This window comes from Astyanax mexicanus, chromosome 4 (genome assembly GCF_023375975.1).
Source record: "Astyanax mexicanus isolate ESR-SI-001 chromosome 4, AstMex3_surface, whole genome shotgun sequence".
Lineage (NCBI taxonomy): Eukaryota > Metazoa > Chordata > Actinopteri > Characiformes > Acestrorhamphidae > Astyanax > Astyanax mexicanus.
The window spans coordinates 28308521-28331903 of NC_064411.1; the positions used below are offsets into that span (position 1 = coordinate 28308521).

General features: G+C 37.9%; 1 protein-coding gene across 1 annotated transcript in view; it reads right to left on the bottom strand.

Moving 5' to 3' along the window:
- Positions 1-1093: 1093 nt before the first annotated feature.
- Positions 1094-23383, bottom strand: part of slco5a1b (solute carrier organic anion transporter family member 5A1b) — a 51269-nt gene continuing 28979 nt past the window's right edge. Inside the window, exons 12-23 of the mRNA XM_049476812.1 lie at positions 23286-23350; positions 21927-22139; positions 20449-20646; positions 19051-19198; positions 18088-18161; positions 16773-16850; positions 16060-16179; positions 14029-14195; positions 9994-10047; positions 7764-7828; positions 7370-7443; positions 1094-3887 (exon numbers count right to left, since the gene is read on the bottom strand). Of these exons, the coding sequence (XP_049332769.1) occupies positions 3816-3887; positions 7370-7443; positions 7764-7828; positions 9994-10047; positions 14029-14195; positions 16060-16179; positions 16773-16850; positions 18088-18161; positions 19051-19198; positions 20449-20646; positions 21927-22139; positions 23286-23350 (1328 nt within the window). The 3' untranslated portion in view covers positions 1094-3815. The remainder of the gene's footprint in view (positions 3888-7369; positions 7444-7763; positions 7829-9993; positions 10048-14028; positions 14196-16059; positions 16180-16772; positions 16851-18087; positions 18162-19050; positions 19199-20448; positions 20647-21926; positions 22140-23285; positions 23351-23383) is intronic.

Consider the following 23383-nt stretch of genomic DNA (forward strand, 5'->3'; position numbering starts at 1 on the left):
TAGTAACGTCGTTTATTTCAACACCCTTACTACCATCACTGTATATATATAATGAAAGCTGATATTTATAAATATATATAATGATATATATATATATATATATATATATATATATAAACTCTGATATATATATAGGTATTGTAAGTGCTTTGTTCTAGAATTTGTAAATTGTGTACCTTTATGCTACTTCAGTATTTTTGTGCCACTCTTAAAAAGGTGACTTTTTAGAATAAAGTTGTAAAAATACAAGATTTGTTATTTTTAAGAGTGGCACTAAAACACTGCAAACAATGCATTAAACACTAAAAAATATATAAATGTATATGTAAAAAATATATAAATATGTAAATTGTGTACCTTTATGCTACTTCAGTATTTTTGTGCCACTCTTAAAAAATAAAAACAGGTGACTTTCAGAATAAAGTTGTAAAAATACAAGATTTGTATTCCAGTATTCCTTAAAATAAAATACATAAAATACATTTAAGTTTGTGGTTGTAAGGTGACAAAATGTGAAAATATTCATGAGGTATGAATACTTTTGCAACTATTAAACTTTTTAAAAAGTAAACTTTTACAATAATAGGGCAGTTTTCCAGAAAAACTTGTGAAAGAAGGTGCTGTGGTCAGATGAGACCAAAGTTAAACATTTTGGTCTAAATGCAAAGCGCTATGTGTGGCGAAAAAGTAACACTGCTCATCATCCTGAACACACCATCCCCACTGTGAAACACGGTGGTGGCAGCATCATGCTGTGGGGATGCTTTTCTTCAACAGCGACAGTGAAGCTGGTCAGAGTTAATAGAAAGATGGATGTAGATAAATACAGGGCAATCCTGGAAGAAAACCTGTTTCGTTCCATATCACAATTATGTGCTGTTTTGTGTTGGTCTGTAACGTAAAATCTCAATAAAACACATTTAACTTTGTGGTTGTAAGGTGACAAAATGTGAAAAAGTTCAAGGGGTAAAAAAGGGTTAAAAATATAGCAAGTGGTATAATGCGTGTAGAGTGCACTTCAGGTCAGTGTAAGAGTATTAAAGGTGTGTGTATCGCCTCAAAAAACAAAAAGCACAGAAGACAGCAGAGAGTATTGATTATTGTTGCAGTATTTTACTATACAGCACATACCATAGAACTTTATTCACAAGACTGCAGCATTTCATTTACTGAGAGAGCCGAAACAGCTTCTGATAGATCTCTGGCTTCTATTTACAATAATCACAAAACAAAATAAAAGCCCGATGTGATGTTGCCTCTGTCAGACCAGGTGTGCAGAAACATGTCAGAAACTAACTAAACTCATACAGTCCATCCTGTTCATCTTCACATGATATATGACATGATACACTGAGAAGCTGTGTAGAATTTACACAATTCAAATGATGACAGTAGTTTCACACAAAAAATACACTCTCATCATTAAAAATTAATCAGTTGCAGCCAGAAGAATTCATCCACAATGCTCATCCACATACTGCTGCCATCTCAAGAGCTTACATTAAAAACACAAATAGAAGAAACAAGACATAGGAGCCTATATACTCCATGCTGAGACTGTGGCATGTTGCATTACACATGCATTACACACTATTTCTGTATGTGAAGCTCAATAAATATAATAAAGAAAATAGTTTTTAATCCTCTATTGTTGGTAACCTCCCTTTTCCTCCTTCGGTATAGCACTGCAATTCACTGCAATCATTTCTAGGTGCAACTGTTTCTTTGAAGATGAGTATATGTTACATCTACACACATAAATTTAACTTACATTTAGCCACTGTGTTGATTTAACGTGTTACATTCATGTAGAACTGACGTACACATCAGAATTACGTAAATATAACATTTTTCAGTGTATAGTGTACATAAATAAAACAAGACCGATTTAGAGGTGAAATAATGAAGTGTGGTCATCTTTTATATTAATGTTTCTGTTTGATGAGAGGAAGCATTTCCTTGGCATGGTGAAAGTTACATCCTTGGCCTATCGGTTATGAATGATGGTTATGTGTATGGCCCCATGTTCTATTATTACTGTATTTTTCGGATTATAAGGCGCTCTGTATGTTTCCCTTCCAATGGGGAAGCTGGGGGAAGCACCTATGTAAACAAAACTGTAATTGTAGAAAAAAAAAAAAATAATAAATTAAAATCAAAAGAGTGCTGGATGTTAATATACACAGATTTCTCTCCTAAAAAAAACGTTTAATTGGGTGAGTAAAGCGCTTCTGTTCATTTACAGTAAGCTTAGAATTCCGGTATTTTGTCTTACATGAATTTTCAGTGCAGTTTCTCCAGCACTGAGGCTGGGTGCAGCAGCATTAGCATTAGCCGCTAACCACAGCACTAGCAGGATGTAAAAAAACATTTACTGCTCCTTAATACCTGACTGGAAGAATTCATATATAAGGAGCAGCGGGTTATACGGCGCACTGTCAATTTTTGGGAAAATCAAAAAGTGCGCCATATATTCCGAAAAATACAGTACAAAGATTTGAAGATAAACAAATAAATCACTCTTTAACTTCAACAGAACCTTTGTGGAAGTAAGTAAAAACTGATCATTTTATATTGTTATTTAGGGATGTTTCGATCAGAGCTGAACGAATCAAAGTCTTATAATGCTGAATATCAGTTGATACTGATCTGATATTTGTGTTTAAATAAATAATACAGCCCCACAGTTTAGCTACTGATTAATACTGAAGTAAAATTCACTTTATTTTGACTAACAAGTTATATAATGAATCATTCGGGACTAATTTATTGAGTTTACTAGAGTCTAGCAGAGAAAACTACAGATTTATAGTGTGTTTAGTATTTTATAATCCAGCCTGACTTGAACTAACAGATCATTCAGTAAATTCAGGGAATCAAGAAGTTTTTTTTAATATGTATAGTTAGTCAGGTATTATGGGATGTTTTTCATGCACCTCTGTTTCACACTGCAGACTCTAACTAAGATCTGTTATTTACCTTCTGAGAACTCTCCTCAGTGCTGCTGGCTGGCCAATAATGTATGTTAATGGCAGCTCGGGACACCAGATGGCGCTCTGATCACAGACAAACAGCCCATTAAAATATGCTTGAATTGTCCCCAATCCTGGTTACTGGACCAAATCAGGACGACCCTATTCGTTCTTAGTTTCTCATCCTCGTTGGACAAAATTGTGCTGATGTTACTTGTGGAAACGATGCACACATTAGGTCAATTTTATGCATTCCTTTTTGTAGTGTATTAGTCTGCTGGGTATTTCCAAAACAGATTAATTAAAGTAGTTAATTTACCCTACATACATTCTGTCATATGTGTTTTTTTATTAACAGGATTCAGGCATTATTAGTATTAGCATTATTATTGAATGAAATTATGAATGATTGAATTTTGTTCACAGTTGGTTTGTGGTACATTTTCTTCTCAGTCATGTAAAATCTTTTTCAATTATGTATGATGATAAATAAATAAATAAAGGCAAATGGATTATACATCACGTTTTTGATGAAGATTGATGAAGAATGAAATGCACATTCATATACACATAAAGACCTAAAAGAATATGATTAATATAGTCCGAACATTTAACAGAGGGAAATCTAATTCTTCTTACAGCAGTAGAAGAGTGTCTGCACTACAGGGTCAGAACACATCGGATAAGGTAAAGATAGAGATAAGAGTTATCTTTATATACAACATCCAGAGAGAAAGAGAGAGAGAGAGAGAGGCTGGGTAAGAGAGGGAGGGAGCATACAGGAGGCAGATAAAGAGAAGAAAGAGATAGAGAGGGGTGATTGTTTTTTGTCTTGCGGTCGTCTCACTGAGGGAGGGCTTTAAGGATGGCGTTGACCTCCTCCGCTACTGCAGTCAATGCAAACTCAAACTGCTCCTAAAACACACACACACACACACACACAAAAAGGGTTCTTCAGTCAAGGCTGTTAAGGCATTCTCACACCTGTAGTTTGTTTGAATCAATTAAACTGAATCAGTTAGATTTCATTAACTTGTAGATTTTTCCTCACGGCACAACAAACCTTGTATGCATGTTCTCTCCGTTTACTGCTTAGAGCTTCGTTAGAGTTCTTCGGGGACTTTATCGAGACCTTCCTCTCGCGGGTTTTGGTGCAATTTTGTTTATTTAAGGTCCACGATAATCCAATCCTCTAAATTGCCATCAGTTAAAAAAACATCTAACTAAAGTGAACATCACTGTGGTCGTACTACCTGTTAAAAAAACTTTTAGATGACAAATTTATCACAGGCACTTAGCCTATCCCAGTGTTTCTCAACCTGTGGGCCGCAGAGGTACTGCAGGGTGGCCATAGGCCAAAATCCCTTTTTTTATATATATTTTGCAAAGTTAAAAATATTTTAAATATATAAATAGGTCAGCAAAGGTAATTTAAGATATGAAGTCAAATAATAAGACGATAAGTTATTTTATTTTAAATACAAAACATGTTTAGGTTGAGCTATAGTTGATTGGAGCAGATAAAGTTTTTATTTATACACCAATTGCACACCTGTTTTCTATATAGTTTATTGCTCACACTATTTAAGGATGCCGCACCGAAGCAGTGGTGCGACATCTTGTTAGTATCTCTACTACATTTGAAGCGTTTTCTTGTTATCTCTGTTTTTTTCTGGTTATTCTTACCCTGCTCTGTTATTTTTGACTTTGATTTTTTAAATTGGCCTTGCCTGTTTTTATTGCCTGTTTTTTTCAGACTTTGGATTTAGTAAACCTTTGGGTCTTGTGTGACACTGTATCTCTGACCAAGAGAACAGAGAAAAGCAGCCTAATTCCAAACAAAGAAAATACAGGAGTGAGTACCAGTGTTGGGAGTAACGGCGTTAAAACTAACGGCGTTACTAACGCCGTTACTTTTTTTCAGTAACGAGTAATCTAACTAATTACTATGACTGTAACTATAACGCCGTTACCATTTCCGACACCCCGTTACTGCACGTTACTTTAGCAGCTCTATGAACTTTTTTTTTTATTTCGCTTTGCCCTGGTTAACCCCTCCTCTGTCCGGTGAACTTGAGCTTCTGGCCGCTGTGCCTGTGGTTTGGCGTGGTGAAGTGAGGCACAATTGTGACGATTTGCGTGCTCTAATCAATTCAGTGATTGCCGTGGACAACCCAAGTTCCGAATTAAGGACGTTAAGCTCTTTTTAGCTGCTCCGGTTTTTGTGGTGCTGCTGCTTTCTATTTTAGAGCTTAGATTCTCTGCCCGAATCCCACCTGACCTGAGGACCGACCCGAAATCAGGCTCCTATTTTTATTTTATATAAAGCTCTGGTGTGATAATCACAATGTTGCTAAGTAACCAATTATTATTGTTCACTAAAGCGAACGAAATAGCGAAAATTGAAAGTGAAAAACATTTGTGTTAACTGAATCTAATAAAAACGGTAATTAAAAGGAAAAACATAACTATCTCGAACTGTATTTTGTGTTTATAAAACTAACTAAAACGAACTGAAATTACTGATAGAATATCCTCATTTTTGTGTTTAATTTATTTATAAGCGCTGTTGTACAGCGGAGTTGTACAGCGGGAGTTGTTGTGCCGAGCGCGCGGCACTCGTGGTCCGTTAGTTCTTGTGTAAAGCGCTCGCGCTAGCAAGCCCACCCTAAAATGAACAGAAAAAATAAAAACAAAATAAAATTAAACTATAATAAAAATGAAAACTGTAATCACGTAGCTCTGGGCGCACGTGAACGCCTCCGCGTTTGACTTGCAGCATTGTGTGTAGCTGTTCTTAAAAATCATTTAAATTAAATAATAGTTCTATGCTTCTATGTTATAGTGTTAATTAACATAATTCTGATTATATTTCGCTCATTCAATCAGCCCGAAAACAGACAGTTTATGGGGCGGATCGGGTCAGGCTCATAATGACAGTTTATGGTTCAGGCTTGGGCAGAATGTGCACGGGCTCCGGCTGGGTCGGATTTTTGGGCACGATCTAAGCTCTATTCTCTTTTGGTGAAGCTGTTATATTAATACCATTTTAACGGGCATTAAATTGTTGTTTTTGTCCATTATTTTGTTTTATATATACATATTTCTTTTGAGTGTGGCTTGGTTTGTTAAATTTCATCCCCAGACGCGTTTTTCCGCTTTTTTCAGTATTACAAGTTTTAGTAATTTTCTTTGGTTGTGTGGAGAATTTCGTTTTATTTTTTTGAAATTCGTTAGATTATATTTTTGTCAACATTTTGGGTTTATTTTCGTTTGTTATTTTTTGTTATTTTTCTAATAATAATAGTAAATGCATAATTGATTTCCTTTTTTTGACGGGCGAATAATAAAAAGTAACGCGATAGTTACTTTTACTGGTAACTAATTACTTTTATAGTGGAGTAACTCCGTTAGTAACTCAGTTACTTTTTTGGAGAAGTAACGAGTAACTATAACTAATTACTTTTTCAAAGTAACGTGCCCAACACTGGTGAGTACTGAGCACTAGGCTTTACAGTGCACGCTGCTGTCCTACAACCCTGCACTGATCAACATAAACACTGTGCATTTATAACCAATTACACCTACTCGCATTCAGAACCTGTTCCTACATTAGCTATAGCTCTCCATTATACATAATATGTGCCCTTCACCTTTTCACATTAACACACTCAGAATCTGTTTTAACATTTGACCATGCTCTTTATTATGTGCCCATCACCTTTTCATATTCATAAATGAGTACCTGTTACATTAGCTATAGCTTACATTCATTCTCTGTACTGTTGTTTTGTTCTGATTTTTGGTTGTTGTTTTTTTATTTGTTTGTACTGAGCGGGTCGACCCGAGTAGGATGGGTTCCTCTGAATGAGTCTTGGTTCCTTCCAAGGTTTCTTTCTCTTAAAGGGAGTTTTTCCTTGCTACTTTTGTCGCCACAATAATTGGCATCTCTGTGGTGCTGCTCATACGAGGCGTGGACCTGTTTTTCTGAATTTAAAATTGAAACGAATCAGGAAATACAGGTTTTAACTCTCTATGTACTAAAGAAATTTGGGTTTGAAATCAGACAGAACGTGCACAGGCTCAGGCTGATCTAAGTTTCATTCACATGCACAGGAGAATGAAACAAGTAAGTAGATCATTGTGCTGTATTTGGTTTCAAATTGAAAAAAAAATTGTGTTAAACTAAGGGGGTTCTGAGTGGCAAAAGGTTGGAAACTGGAAGATCTATTATATAACCATAAAGACTGTAACACAACTTTTATAACATAAAAATGATGCACTCAATAGTTCCTACAGATATTTAGAAATATTGTTAAATTTTGCAACACATGCAACTATACAACAAATTTGTATGAAAATCACATGTGATGTGTGCGTATGTGTCTGTGTTTTACCTTAGTCTGAACCATGCCAGGTCTCTGATCTCGCAGGTGCTCCAGTGTAGCAGCGATATCAATCTCTTTAGCACCTGCACGCACACACACACACACACACACACACACACACAAAAACACACTTCAGTTTGACCTGTACACTAAGGCATAGTGATTTGCAGTTAAAATAATAATACATTTACAATATTAATACAATTAAAAGTAATAAATTTCATTTCAGTGTGTGCTTTGACATAGACAAGAAAACAATTATTTGAATGAATAATATAACTATTATTTTATAAATAAATGATTACTTTTATTATATTATACGGCAGTGTTTTGTTGTATCGCATTTGATTTTGTTTTTAAGGTCAGAACATTTTTATAATCAGCACCGTTGATCTGTACTCACCTTTAGCCATTTTATTCAGTACCATATCAACCAGTATATAGGTCCCAGTCCTTCCAGCTCCATCACTGAGACCCACATACAAATGAGAGAGAGAGAGAGAGAGAGAATAAATTAATTGTGATATAAATGATAATTAATAACTTGTAGGTAGGCCTGCCACAAGAATTATGTTACCAACTTATTGTACAATAAATAAAGATAACCTCAACTGACCTTTCGTGCCAGTATGTTGTAAAAATGTAATTCAAAAACAGTGTATTTATTTATTTTCTTTTATTATTTAGATGACTATTCCTAATTATTATAAGCTCTGTTTAATGTGTATATGAATTATTATGTGAATATTTTGTTGTTATGCCTGTCATGATAATTAAACAAGCTGATGTTTCTCTGGCTTGTCGTTCCTAACTGAATGGACTTCTTGAATAGTTTGCAGTGAGCTTCATATCGATTACTGGGGACCACATCCAACAACGGCTAACATCGCTGTTATCAAGCTAAGTCTTATTGAAACCACACTTTCCCATGTTTTACACTACAAGCAGCTAAATTAACTCCAGAGGTGTTACTCCGGAGACTGAGGCAGTAGATTTCAACGGACAGATTTGGTGGGCAGGTAGAGGGCAAACAGGACCATTTCTTGCCTGCAGTCATTGTGGTTGATGTGATGCAGTGGATAACACTACCTGCTGTCACGCAGGTGTCACACCTTAGCCCATGTCTGTCTTGTATTCTGCTACATCCATTTTAAAGTCTAGTCTTATGTCACGATTGAGGAGGGATGGACATAAGTGCAGAAATATATATTTGTTAAAATAAACAAACTAATAAACTAACAAACATGATAAACAAAAGTATTACTGAAAACAAACTGAAAGCAAACACATGTAGGGAAACGCAAAACAAAAATAAACAAAACAAGGATAACTAAACTATGAAAACTAGACAATAAAAACAAAACTCAAAAATCTAGAAAACAGGAACCTAACAACAAGCAGCATGAGACACAAAACAAACCTGACAAGACTACAGACAACAAACAAAAGACTAGACAACAAGACTTGAAACAAAGGGGCTTATATACACGAGGAGGGAACAGGAAATTTCAAACACCTGAGGATCTGTTACGAGGGGGCGGGGTTAAAAAAACTGATGACATGGTGGGGCTAGGGCGGAGACAGGACCAAAACACAACAGTAGCACATGGCTGGGAACACATGACAGGAAAACAGAGAGTAGGAGCACAAGGGACCAAAGGAGGGAAAAACACAAGGCAGACATGGGCTAAGGTGTGACAGCAGGAAGGGTGAAGGGATGGATGGACGTAAATGCAGGTATCAACATTTTTTAAATAAACAAGATAAACAAAAGCAAAACTAAAAGCAAACACGGGTAGCAAAATGTAAAAATACAATATAAGACTAAGCAAACTTAACTACAAAGACAAGGAAAACACATAGCCCACATACACAGCATCTGAGGAACACAAAAGACTCCACACTGAACACTGAAACAAAAGGGTTTAAATACACAAGGAAGGTGAGGAACACCTGGGCCAGGAAAATGAGGGGGCGGGGTTACAAACAAGACACAAGGTGACAACACTAATGGTTAGGACGGAGACAGGACAACAACACAGGCACAGGGGGAAAGAAAACTAAACAGACTGAAAGGCAGTAGCAGAAATCAGAAGGAGCAGAAAAGGAAACACACAAGACATACAAAGGCTAAAGGTGTGACACCTTCCAGTAAGCTATCACATCAGGACTGGGGTTCAATTCCCGGTCTGGGTAAAAATGCTGTGCTACACCAACAAGAGTCCTTGGGCAAAACTTCTAACACTACATTGGCCCACCTCTATCATAGGAATTATCTTGTAAGCTGCTCTGGATAAGGGTGTGGTAGTTAAATTACCACACACCAGCACAGGTAGATCCCCCGGAAACACATAGAGCACAGAACTAACTTCCGATTAGACTACACTTGAAATGGTTGGAAATCTAGCAGTTTATGACCTTAAAGGTAAGATCCAGTGATAAATGGCTATTCTTACACCATGGTAGAACACAGAGGGTCCTGACATTAAAATGAGGCACTGAGAACTTTGAAAGTGCCAAGACAATTTCTTAAAAACACTGTTTATACACACAGTACCTTAAGGTAGCTCTCCAAACACTACATTTTGTCTGTGTGTATGTGTGTTTGCAGGTGTGCAGCTGTGTATACTCACCTGCAGTGAACGATGATCGGACAGGACCTTCCTCTGTAACATTTATTTACTTTTCTGTAAGACAGAACAAACACACATACACAGTCACACAGACACACCCACACATAATGTGTCACATTTGAGACATTTACATTTTTTTCTCTTTATTATTTTATTTTATTCTCATATTTTCAATTGTCTGAACTCAGATCATTAGCATCACACACCCAAACACACAAATGCAACCAGTGGCAAAACATCATAGTGTTACATTCACATATCACTGTAGCGCACTCTGAAAACTAGTCATATGTATGTAAACAGCTATGATATTAAGACACTGGTCACGCAGGAGAGTCCGAAGAAAAATTGCAAAAAGAGGAAAAAGAGAGGATAAGAGACGAAGAGAGAGAGAGAGAGGGAGAGAGAAAAAGAGAGAATATTCCCCCCGCTACCATGCACACCAGTGGCAGAGTAGAGTGGGTGAGGAAAGAGGTCAGAGGTCAAGCAGTACAGAGGTCAGAGGCCACTGGGGTACGGAGGGGGAGGGGGGGTATCCCAAGGTGCACTTGGATGTGGAGTCACGATTGTCAGTGATCACTTTTGTGACTATGCAACTGGGGTCAGAGTTCACAAGCTGCATCAGCACAAAAATGACACTGGCAACCGCTCAAACCAACGAGAGAGAGAGAGAGAGAGAGAAAGAGACAGAGAGGGATGGGGGACATACACTGATATGCCAAAAGTCATGGGACACCAATATTTAATTGATCATGAAATGTTACCTAAGGAGACGGCTTGGGAACACCCACACCTTTAGAAGTTGTGAGGTGTAATCTTGTGAGTGAGGCTGAACACTAGCCAGCATGTTCATGGCTAATTGATGTGAATTATGGGAGTTGGAGTACTAGATGGGTGGGACATTGTACTTTTGAAGTTGTGTGGGTTATTTTACATTCCTCAATCCACAACCTCTGTCATAGAAGGCTAATATTACCACCCAAAGTGGACAGCAGTAATGATCGTGGTGGTAATGATCGTGATCGGCAGCATCTGGCAAGACTTGTCCATGCCAACAGACAAGTGTTTCTAAAAATCACATCCACATTCACATTCAGTGCTGGAGATACCAAACACTGTTCCTGTACTATGAAATATGGCATGTCAGTGTATGTTATAATAAAGCGTAATACTCTCCCAGGCTACCTTAAATAAACTTATAGATCATTTATTATGATTTACTGCCTGGCTTTTATGTTGTGAGCTGTAAGAACAAGCATCATTTTTGAGCTGGTATTTCAAATCTATATTTTAGACAAATGAAATCAAAAAGAAGACCAAAAACAAATCTGTTTTATTCACCTGACCATAAAATGTGAATTACAATTTAGGAGAAATAAAATTTAAATTTAAATTTGTATTTTTATTAAAGTAAATTCAACATATCCAGGCTTACAGTGTGATGTTCTATTAGTGCTCACTGCACAATGAGACAATGAGAGGTAAATTATTTCTGTTATTTATTTGTTTAAATGTTATTTTTCTATTTAATAATCTCAATTTCTGGCCTAAGATAAAAGGCCCTTTTGTACCAATCTATAGGCGAGTCATCAACTGCGCATAGTGCAGTTTAATTTAGGGCGTGTCAGAATGTCTTTGCTATTGTAACGATGGTAAAAGTATGTCTTATGTGGCTTAAAGCGAGCAAAAAGGTACTAATTCTCCTGATCAATCACAGTGTGTTTTGGACATAACGTGAAATAAACCAATCAGCACATCACTTGCCATTCCCTTTAAGAGCCAGGTGCGCTCTCACTTATGAATTGTTTCCATATTTTCCAGACTTTAGGTGCAATTAAAATGCTTTTATATTCCCAAAAATTTACAGTGCGCCTTATAATCCGGTGCACCTTTTTTTTTTACCAGTCAGGTATAAATATATTGATACTGGACTGTAGTCTTTGTGTTTGATGTGTTAAAACAAGCAACGTGGGAGGAATTGGGGTGAAACTCACAGAGTTCTTTAGTCTTGCGCTATCAGGCAGCATTTACGCCCCACTAGCGCTGTGATTAGCAGCTAATGCTAATGCTGCTGCACCCAGCCATAGTGCTGAAGAAACTTCACTGAAAACTGTTCTAACAGTCAGTGAGAACTTTTCCAGAACACACCTCACTTCCAGACCACAACGCTCTTCACCACGCCCAATATTCACAAGCTTCTTTGCTATTTAATCTACGCAGGCGCAAGCATAGGCGTAGGAACCGGGGGGGATGGGTGGGACATGTCCCACCCAATATTAGAAACAGGTGGATTTGTCCCCCCCAAAAATGATATCAGTTCGCTCAGGTCTGCTGTACTATTAATGAGGAGACAGATTGGACCAATCACGGAGCCGGTTCAGGTATTAAGTCACGCCTCTCAGTAGAAACAGCCAATCAGCTTGCTGGTTTTGCGGCGCGCGGAGCAGAGGCAGTTTGCTGTTGGGGAAGCCCCGCCCCCTCGCTGTGAGATTTAGCAGCGGGATCGGGACGCAGCAGCTTCAGCTGATTTTAAAACAGATATGAATATACGGAGATTTTTCTAAAAGAAAGGTAACGATAGGCTAACCACTTCAACTGTGATGATATGTTTCTGATAGCTGGTTAAAAATACACGTCTCTGAATCAGCACACAGTTTAAACCCACTGTGATTAATAAACTGCAGCTGTGTTAGTGTGTAAGCTTATCTTTGGAATTAGCTAGATTGGGAGTCAGGGTTAAAGGAAAAAAATAAAATATATATGTAATGTTTCCCTGTACCTGATCAGCTAATCACTTTAATTTTCAAACTGTTTATTCATTTAGGATTACAGGACTTACTGTGAGCTATAATGAACGAAAATTGATTTAATTAACTAGTTATCTAGAAGCTGGATGTAGATGATCGCCAGAATTTCGTACAGTACTTTAAGTTGGTAGTTTAAAGCAGTTACTTAACCCCGATCACTGCCCTAAACTAGTGTTTTCCACCTGATCAGCTAATAAACAGTCATTTACTGAGTTTACCTGTTAAAATCCTTTAGCCCCCTATGGAGCCTAAATTAATCATGTATATCCACCAGAGGAAGCTCTAGAATATGCAGAACAGTTTTAATATGCAGTAGAATATATAAGAACTGGGTTGAGAAACACTGCTGTAACGTGACTTCTGTTCATTTGTATTTCACAGTAAGACCACATATCCTGACGTTTATAAAAGTCTCTATGAAACGTACAGTTACATTCTTTTACATAAAAGGACACCATCTTAAGAAGAGCTCTCAGTAGAAAAAAATAAAAGTGCAGGAGAAAATGTAAATATACAACAGAATTGACATGCCAATACATAATAATAATAATAATAATAATAATAATAATAATAATAATAATAATAATAATAACAATAATAATAATCTGTTATATTATTTTAAATATTAGGTGATAACTCAGACATTGCTTGCATAATTTTTCTAACAACAGTAGCTGTAATGTGGAGTAACATGTTTAGGTTGTAAAATCACCTTATAATAATAATTTACTTTTAATTAAAAGTAATTTCCACAAATGTTGTTCTAGGAAATTATTGGGTGGGCTTGGGTTCATATTGGCAAATGTGTCCCCCCCAATATCAAGCCCGCTCCTACGCCCTTGGGCGCAAGGCATAGAGACTGTTGGCGGGCTGTAAGATAGCAATAAGCATTACGACTCGCCTTGTGCAGGGTGTAAGATAGGAAACAAAGTTTTTTTCTTTGTCAAGCCAGTAAATTAGCTTAAACCGAGCAAGGGTAGTAAGAAGTATGAGGTGAAGTGAGGTGAAGAGTAAGAGAGAGAAAGGCTCAGGGAGAGAGAGAGAGAGAGAGAGAGAGAGAGGGAAAGGGAAACGAGGAAGAGAAAAAGAATAAAAGACTAAAGAAGGCTCTGATGCCAGTGTGCTCTTTATTACAATAAGTGCACACTTGCTTAGGGAAAGTTCATATCAAACACATGCACCTGCACACACACACACACACACACACACTGTGGTGCTCGTGGCGTACCTGCGGAAGTCGAGCAGAGCCTGGTTGGTCTCAGGTGTGTGTTGGTTAAGCCAGGTGTGGTAGTGGAACTGAGTGACGGTGCGACTCTCGTTGGTCTGCATGTTCTTCAGGTAAAAGCTACGGACCAAAAAGTCTTCACACCACACATGCTCAGACACCAGGTTCACCTACACACACACACACACACACACACACACACAAACGCAACATAAAACCCTGCTGTTGTCACACCTTGTATCTTAAAACCTTATATCCTAAAAACTGCAACTTTAAAAGATGTACTATAAGTCAAAAAGTGAAAAACTGCAAAAATGTAAATAAAAGTTTTTTTCCGATGATGATATATAAAAATCTATTGGATTAATGTCAAGACTTTGACTTGGTCCTTCCAAAATATGAACTTTATTTATTAGAATTCTTCTAAATTGACACTACCACCACCATGTTTTACAGATAGGCTCTCATGCTGTAATGCAGTGTTTTCCTTTTTCTAAACATAAAGCTTTTGGAGTGACAATATGTCTGACTGCTTCTTTAGATAGCAGGGTTTCCGCCACGTTCATTTCAGTGCGGCGGTCCGCCACGCCTTCGTTCTTCCCCGCCACCCTTCGTGAAAATTCGGAGCCCGGCGAGAGAGAGAGAGAGAGAGCGAGAGCGCGCCTGTAAATAGCGAGAGAGAGAGACTGAAACATAACGCGAGAGAGAGAGAGAGAGAGAGCGAGAGCGCGCCTGTAAATAGCGAGAGAGAGAGACTGAAACATAATGCGAGAGAGAGAGAGAGAGAGAGAGAGAGAGAGAGACTGAAACATAATGCGCGCGCGCGAGAGAGAGATGAATTAAACAGTGATTAAACAGCTTCAACTTACGCAGGTGTCCACTCAGGCTCACTCACCTGGTGGAGTGAAAATCACGCTGTTTCTGTTTCTGGAGCTGTCATAAAGCAAGGATGTAGGGCCCTAGAATAGAGGCACCCTAGAACAGCTCTGTGATGCATTTGTTTTCACGGTCCAGTAAACATTTTATTGTAATTAAATTAAAGATTAAAGATATTATTTGTCTGTTTTAATAAGCACAATTTTTAATTAAATTCAATAATATTTTTTATTTTATTTACTCATTCTCACATTTAAAATACCTAATACAGATAAGAGCGAATAAATAATACATATATATTCTGTTGTGCCCTTTCTCCTCTGTTATGTATAATTTAACATTTTGTGTTGCACACTTTTACGTTTACCGTATCTGAAAAAAGAACAATAAGGATTTATTTTAAAGAAACCTACTTTTTGCAACTTTTTGTTTTAAGTGGGCATTTTTCAGTGACAGTTGGAAATAAAGAAAATAACTGGAAACATGTGTAATTGTGTTATATCGTGATATCATTAACGTGATATAAATTATCGGTTCCCAACCGGGGGGTCCTGCCACCGCACCTTCAAGGAAATCCTGGGGGAAACCCTGGATAGAGATGGTTTTGTAATATTTTCCAGCCTGGAAACATGTCTTTTTTCTGAGGTCTTCAGAAATTTCCCTTGATTATGCCACATTACGCTTCCACAAATATGTGTTGTAAGGAGCAGACTTTGATATACCCTTGTTCATTAAATTAAAACAGGATGGCCACTCAAACCTAATTGTCATTCCACCAAACGTCCCACTGACTTTAATTTCATGTTTAAACTAGCTGCTTATCCTTCACATATATTTTGCCGCTCATAAACATGCAACCAAAATCCTAATGGGGTCACAACTTCTATGCACGCTGAGCGCATCTATAGTTGTCATTTGTTGTATTTTTCGGCATGGGCACAAGGTGTGAAAGGAGACTGTTGACGGGGTGTAAGATAGCAACAAACATTGTGAAGCACCTTGCACAGGGTGTACAATAGAGCCCTATGTGATTGTTTGTGCGTATACTGCACTTTGTTTAAAATTAGAGACAGTGGGTAGAGTGTGTGGGGGTGTGTGTGGGGGGGGGGAATTACACCTTGTTTACAGGTAGAAGTAGTTGACAGGGTGTGAATGTACCTCATATATATGGTAGAGGTTGGAGCCCTCGTCTGGCCAGTAGTGGTAACACTGTTTAACCCCACTCTCTGTTAGTGGGGTCAGCATGACGATCACAACACAGCCGCTTTCCCACACCATCTGCACAGAGAACAGACACATGGGTTACACACACACACACACACACACACACACACACACACAGCACTCTTATATAGCTCAAATACTAATAGTTGTGAATAATTTTAGCTCCTTAAAACAATTAATAAACAATAACTAAACAATACTTTCTCTCTCTCTCTCTCTCTCTCTCTCTCTATTTCTCTCTCTCTCTCTCTCTCTCTTTCACACACACACACACACACATAACACTCTTATATAGCTCAAATACTACTAATTTTGAATCATTTTAGCTCCTTAAAACAATTAATGAAAAATAACTAAACAATACTTTCTCTCTCTCTCTCTCTCTATTTCTCTCTCTCTCTCTCTCTCTCTCTCTTTCACACACACACACACACACACACACATAACACTCTTATATAGCTCAAATACTACTAATTTTGAATCATTTTAGCTCCTTAAAACAATTAATGAAAAATAACTAAACAATACTTTCTCTCTCTCTCTCTCTCTCTCTCTCTCTCTCTCTCTCTCTCTCTCTCTCTCTCTCTCTCTTTCACACACACATACACACACACACAACCAAACAGACACACAAAGCCGTGGTTTACCTGCCAGAAATCAGCCACAGTAGAGGGCAGTGGACCCTGAGTGGCGATGTAGGCGGGGTTCCTGGGGTCATGATCCATCTAGGAAACAAACACTCCCATTTACTAATCTAACATTAATGTGTACTGCGGAGGGTCCGCAGTGTGTGCTGTGGTGGGAATGCAGTGTGTGGAGTGTACTATATAGTGACTATTGAATAAGATGTGGGTGCGCATTCCCAAAACAAGGGGTGCTTTTCCTAGCTGGGGTGCTGAACAAGCCGCACAACAGCGGCTTTACATGCAAGGTCAGTGATGAGAGCAACGAATCGCAACAATGACAATATACCGCAATAAAAACAACTTCTGTGAACAGAATAGGAGGGTTTGGGTTATCTTTAACGTTTATATTAACTGCTGCCAAAAATCTCTTTAAAACACAAAAGTTACATTCTGTTAATAAAAGAACACCATCATAAGAAGTGATCTCAGTAGAAAAAAATTAAAACACAGGACCCAACGCTACTGAGTTTTCAAAAAAGAGTGGAGAAAATGTAAGTATACAACAGAATCGACATGCCAATAATAATAATAGCAATAATAATAATAATAATAATAATAATTATAAAAATAATAACCAAAACTGCTGTATTATGCATTATTTTAAATATTAGGTAAGAACTGTTCAGTTTTTGTCATATATGTATATAATTCAGAAATTGCATAATTTTCTTAACAACAGTAAATTTAATGTGGAGTAACATGTTTAGGTTGTAAAGTCACCTTTAGTTTGATTTAAAGCTCCACTAGGTAGGATTGAGATTTTGTGCTCGTGGGCTCCCCCTACAGTTGTAGAGTGTAATAAATGTTTCAGGTGGATTAGTTTCTCTTTCTCGTTTTCTGGCTTTCACAGACATATTCGGTCTCTTTCCAGCTTCTGCCAGAGTGTCTGTATGTTAGTTTGTAAAGAATGAACCAGTAGTCCTTGTAGAACTGTTAGAACTAAAGGTTGGAAAGCAGGTCGCAGTTTGAGCTCAGAGGAGCTCCGACACAGACACGAGAACACCGCTATTCCTCCTATTACACCTCAATGCAGCGCTGCAGTGAGTTTCAAGCTGTAATTTTACTTCTTTAAGTAAGTAAAATTACTTAAGTAGTGCTGCTTTAACTAATAATAAACAGAAGTACAGAAATGTATTTAGCATTTTTGTCATTAACTGTAATTCCGCAAATGTTGTTCTAAGTCACTATAGGGTGGGCTTTAATACATATTAGCAGATGTGCCCCCCCCCCCAATGTCAAACCTACTCCTACACTTTTGACAGCAGTGTAAACTCACAATAGGACTGGCGTTGATGTAGTCAGAGTTGCCTTGGCTGTTCTCCACTTTCAGACAGATTCTAGAATGATCATCTGAAACACAACAGATATCACATTTTAGTTTAGCAGCGAATTCAAACATGTAAGTGAGTAATGATTAAAAAATCAGCCTTCTAAGCTGAGTGCAATCGCTGTTACACCAAAATTAATCCAAAACCATAAAAGAGAAGAAAAACCAAACAAAACACAACAGCATATCTGGATTGGAAAGGACAATTTGGCCCTAAAATAATGTCAGAATATGTCAGGTTAACTTTGAGATGTTGATATTCTTGGTGATATGAACTTTGATTTTGTAAAAGTATAATGGTTTCAAACATTCAGTAGAAACAGAGAAATCTTTTAATGTTTGTGAACCAAAGCAAACATTTTGTGAACCAGAGAAACTTAACGATAGTCGTATTTATATAAAATAACTTAATGTAGCAAAATAATCTACCTCAAAAATGTATGCATATGAGCAAACTAGGGTTGGGAAACTCTCAATTTCGATTCAGAGTTCTGTGATGCGGATATTAAACGATTATCAATCAAGCATGTTTTTCTTCTATCCAGGATTTCTTTTTTCTCTTTGCATGACTACTTTTAAGGTAAAGTGTCTGTAATGATCCATAATGAATCCTGTTATTAAATAGGCTCTATGACACTATTTCTATTTGCTTACATTTAGAAAGTCAGAGTGAGAGAGTGAGAAAGAGTAAGAGAGAGAGTGAGAGAGAAAGAAAGAGAGAGAGAGAGAGAGAGAGAGAGAGAGAAAGAGTAAGAGAGAGAGTGAGAGAAAAAGAAAGAAAGACTAAGAGAGAGAGTGAGGAAGAGAGAGCACCTGAGAGTCTAATTAATACTATCACTATTTGGATTGTTTTTCGTTAAAAATTACCCCTGTGTGTAATAAAGTGTAAGAGAGTGTGAGATGGATGCTTACAGGGTATGACGGTGCTGAAGCGGTTTTTCTTGGCGTTGGAGTCTCTCTGGCCGGTGCTGCAGGTGTTTGGCTCGGCCTGATACGCACACAGCGCCTCCCATTCCTTCTCCAAACGGTTCTTATTCTTCAGGTGATCTTCCATATAAGACTATAAAAACAGGTTTAAACAGAAAACACTCCGTTTGTTTTAAGTATTATCACAATTTTTTTTTCAATTAATTAAACCCTAACATTTTACATGTTATCATAAGTTAAGCTGTATCAGCAGACCTAGGTGTTTTTCGAGGTCCTTCCATTTCAGAAGTGGTTTGACAAATGATGAGCAATAAATAATAAAGCAATGCAACGTGTGTGATTTTTCTCCAAAAAAACACAATAACAATGCTTTGGATCTCTTTTAAAGTTTGTAAGTGCTGTCATTCGTCATGTTCACAACAAACACAGTTCTAAGATCAGAAATTATATTTTTTTTACTCTAATCTAAAACATTCTGATCTCAGTTCAGCTGCTTGACCTACTTTCTAAACTGTGTAAGGTAACGAAACCTGTTTCGATAGAGAATTTGAAGCAATTTGTTTCAAATGAACTGATTCAGATCGAATTTCGAGTTTGACATCATTTTAAAATATAATATTCAGTTCTGTGATGGATTGGCGACCTGTCCAGGGTGTATACTGCCTTTCACCCGATGCTGGCTATAGGCTCCAGGCTCAAACACCCCCCCCCCCCCCCTTTCAAAAGCGACACTGATGGATAAAGCGGGTATTGACGATGGATGGATGGATGGATAATATTCAGTTTTTCAGTCAGGTTATTTTTTTTTTTTCAAACCAAAAATGAGATACAATGATACAGTATGAGTGTCAGTCCTGTCACTGTCTGTCTGCCTGCTGCTGACTTTAGTTCTAGTAGAAAGACTCCATTTCCCAAAATGCACTTGTGCTCAACCTTCCGGACATGCCAGATCATGTGACACATGAGCGTTTTGGTTCACTGTGCTTCTAATCATCACTCACACCTTGCCTCTGTAGTGTAAATTGACCCTGTTTTCATTCACTCCTCGCCTGGTATTGAATCTACTTTCTGGCTTTTCTACCTCGCGTTTCTTTTATTTATTGACCTTTCGTTTTTTGTATTTTTGACCATCTCTTTGCCTTGCCCTTATGCCTTGTTGTGGATTTCCTGTGTATGACTTCATTGCCTGCTCACTCTGGTATTTTGTGTGTTTATGCTGCTCTTTGGTTATTGACCCTGCCTGTCCCTGGTCATTCTTATAAGTCTGACCCCTTATTTAATAAATTGTATGTTTGGTATCTGCTCTTCTCTGTTCTGTGTTTGGCACTTGTGACAATAAGTCTCTCTGAGTGAGTCGGTGAGTACTCTTGTGTGTGTGTATACCAGTATCATATGTCCAGTGGAGATGTCCATGTTGGAGTGTGCAGGCTCTTCGCTCCAGGATGAGGTGCTTGTGCGGGCGGAGGGGCTGGGCATGGGTCCGTCACTCAGCTGAGACGATACGCTGTTTATACGAGAGGAGTGGCGAGGCTCCACCCTCTCTACTGGTGGTTTCACAGACATTCTCTGTCTGCACAGCTCCTACACACAAAGAAGAATAGAATAAAAAAAATAAGTGAGTGAAGAATTAATTGAGTATAAGTGACAGAAAATGGGAAAGATGAAAAAATTTGAAATCACACAACAGATTGCTTATCCTTACTTACTTACAAACTTATTTACTATAAATACATTACTTAATCTCCCCATGTATACAGATGCAAGAAAAAGTAGTGCTGTGTCCAGTGCCTTTTTCTCCACACATAGCATTGTGTTTTCTTCCAAACAACTCAATTTTGGTTTCATCTGTTCATATGGTTTTTTTTTTTACTACAGTGGCTTCCTCCTTGGTGTCCTCCCATGAACTCCATTCTTGTTTAATGTTTTCCTTAGTGTAGATTTGTCAACAACAATGTTAGCATGTGCCAGAGATTTATGTAAGTCTTCAGCTGACACTCTAGGATTCTTCCTCACCTCATTGATCATTCTGCGCTGTGCTCTTGCAGTCATATTTACAGGACAACCACGCCTAAGGAGAGTAGCAACAGTGCTGAACTTTCTCCATTTGTAGACTGTCTGACTTACCGTGGACACATGAACATCAAGGCTTTTAGAGATACTTTGTAACCCTTTCCAGCTTCATGCTGGAACATGCAAGTCAACAATTTTTGAACGTAGGTCTTCTGAGAGCTCTTTTGTGTGAGGCAAGATTCACATCAAGCAATGCTTCTTAAGAACAGCTTAAAAACTCAAAACTGGTGTGTGTTTTTTATAGGGCAGGGCAGCTTTAACCAACACATCCAATCTCATCATATCCTGGCTCTTAGAATTAGCTCTTAGAAAAGTCATTAGCCGAGGGGTTCGCATACATTTTTCCTCCCTCACTGTGAATGTTAACATGTTGTGTTTAATAAATCATTTTTGTGTGGTATTAGTTTAAGCAGTTTTTGTGTTTGTCTATTGTTGTGACTTTTAATTGACCAATTTAGGCAGAACTTAGTAAGTAATCCCAAAGGGTTCACATATTTTTTTTTGCAACTGTATCTAATCCTTACTTATGCTGTCACTCTGTGATGGCATTAAACAGGTAATGAAATTAACCGATTTGATTTAGTTGGAGGATTTTTACAGTTTTTGCAGTAAAAACTCAAATCAACGCAGAAAAAGGACATGTCTCTACAAAAAATAGGAAACAAGAGAAAATGCAGTCAAAAGTTTTTTTCATAATTTCTTCAATTCCTTCTGTACAGTATATTGAATGAAACTGGCCTCAGTATTGACCCTTACCACTTATACACACACACACACAGAGCTCCTCCTACCTGGTAGGCAGCAGTAGCTTCAGTAGCAGGATCAGTGGCGAGATTGGTGAGTTTTTCCTTCAGTTTGTGATGTGAGCGATGACGGAAGCAGTAGATGATGCTGGAGACCAGCAGGACCCCGATGATGCAGATGATGGAGATCACCGTCAGGATCAGGAACTTCAGAGACTCAGACCGGCTGTACTTAGTGGGGATCTGACTCAGCTTTGACCTCTGTACAGATAAAGTGATGAAGAAAAGATGTTAGCATAAAGTTACATAAAGAGATATCAGATGTTCTAACGAGGCTTTATGACGACTTCACTGTAAAGATCCCACCTCTGGCAGTTTAGCAATGCTGTTCTTGTTCCCACTTCACATTGTATGAGTGCATAGAATTCTGGGTAACCAAGGCACAGGAAGGATACATCAGTTGTGTCCTCTAAACCACTACTAATGCCAGCTGCATTTCCCAGCCATATACGATGAAGCCTTTACTTTGGAACAGCATTCTATGATGCAGTGGCTGAGAAAAGCAGCCCACCTTGGCTGCAACCAACACTTTTAAATATATGAGCTGTACAGAGCTAGTATAGTAACATTCCGTGCCCTAACATAACTTAGCCCTAGCATTTGTTTGCTAAGTAGTGCTGAGTAGCACTTAGGTCACTGCTGAGGTGAATGGGTTACTAGAACTGGACTGCTATGGTAAATGTGTGACCAGAACTGAACTGCTGAGGTACTTATATGAGTAAAATAGCACTGCTGAGGTAAATGTGTAACAAAAGCTGCACTACCGAGGTGAATGTAAGGCTAAAACTACACTGCCAAGATGAATGTTAGACTAGAGCTGCACTACTGAGGTGAATGTAAGGCTAAAACTGAACTGCTGATGTACATTTATTAGTAAAATAGCACTGCTGAGGTAAATGTGTGACTAAAGCTGCACCACTGAGGTAAATGTAAGGTAGAACTGCACTGCTGAGGTGAATGTGAGACTAGAATATCACAGCTGAGGTGAATGTGGGACTAGAACAGCACTGCTGAGATAAATGTGACTAGAACTGCACTGCTGAGGTACCTATATGAGTAAAATAGCACTGTTGAGGTAAGTATGTTGCTAGAATTGCATACACTTAAGGTACACTTATGAGTAGAAGAGCGCTGCTGAGGTACATTTATGAGTAGAAGAGCACTTCTGAGATATATTTATGAGTAGAAGAGCACTGCTGAGGTACATTTATGATTATATTAGCACTGATATTTACACTATTTTATGTGAGAAATAAGGGACAAAATGTTGCAACATGAGTCAAATATGGCAAAATGAATACCAGTATCCCTAATACTCCTCCATTAGAAAAGGGTGGGGTTGCTCACATCAGTAACTCCTGCTTCCACAATGGTGATACTGGCTTCTTTTTCTAGTGCAGTCTTCTGATGAACTGATAAAACAGACAGATTATTTTTTTTATGAC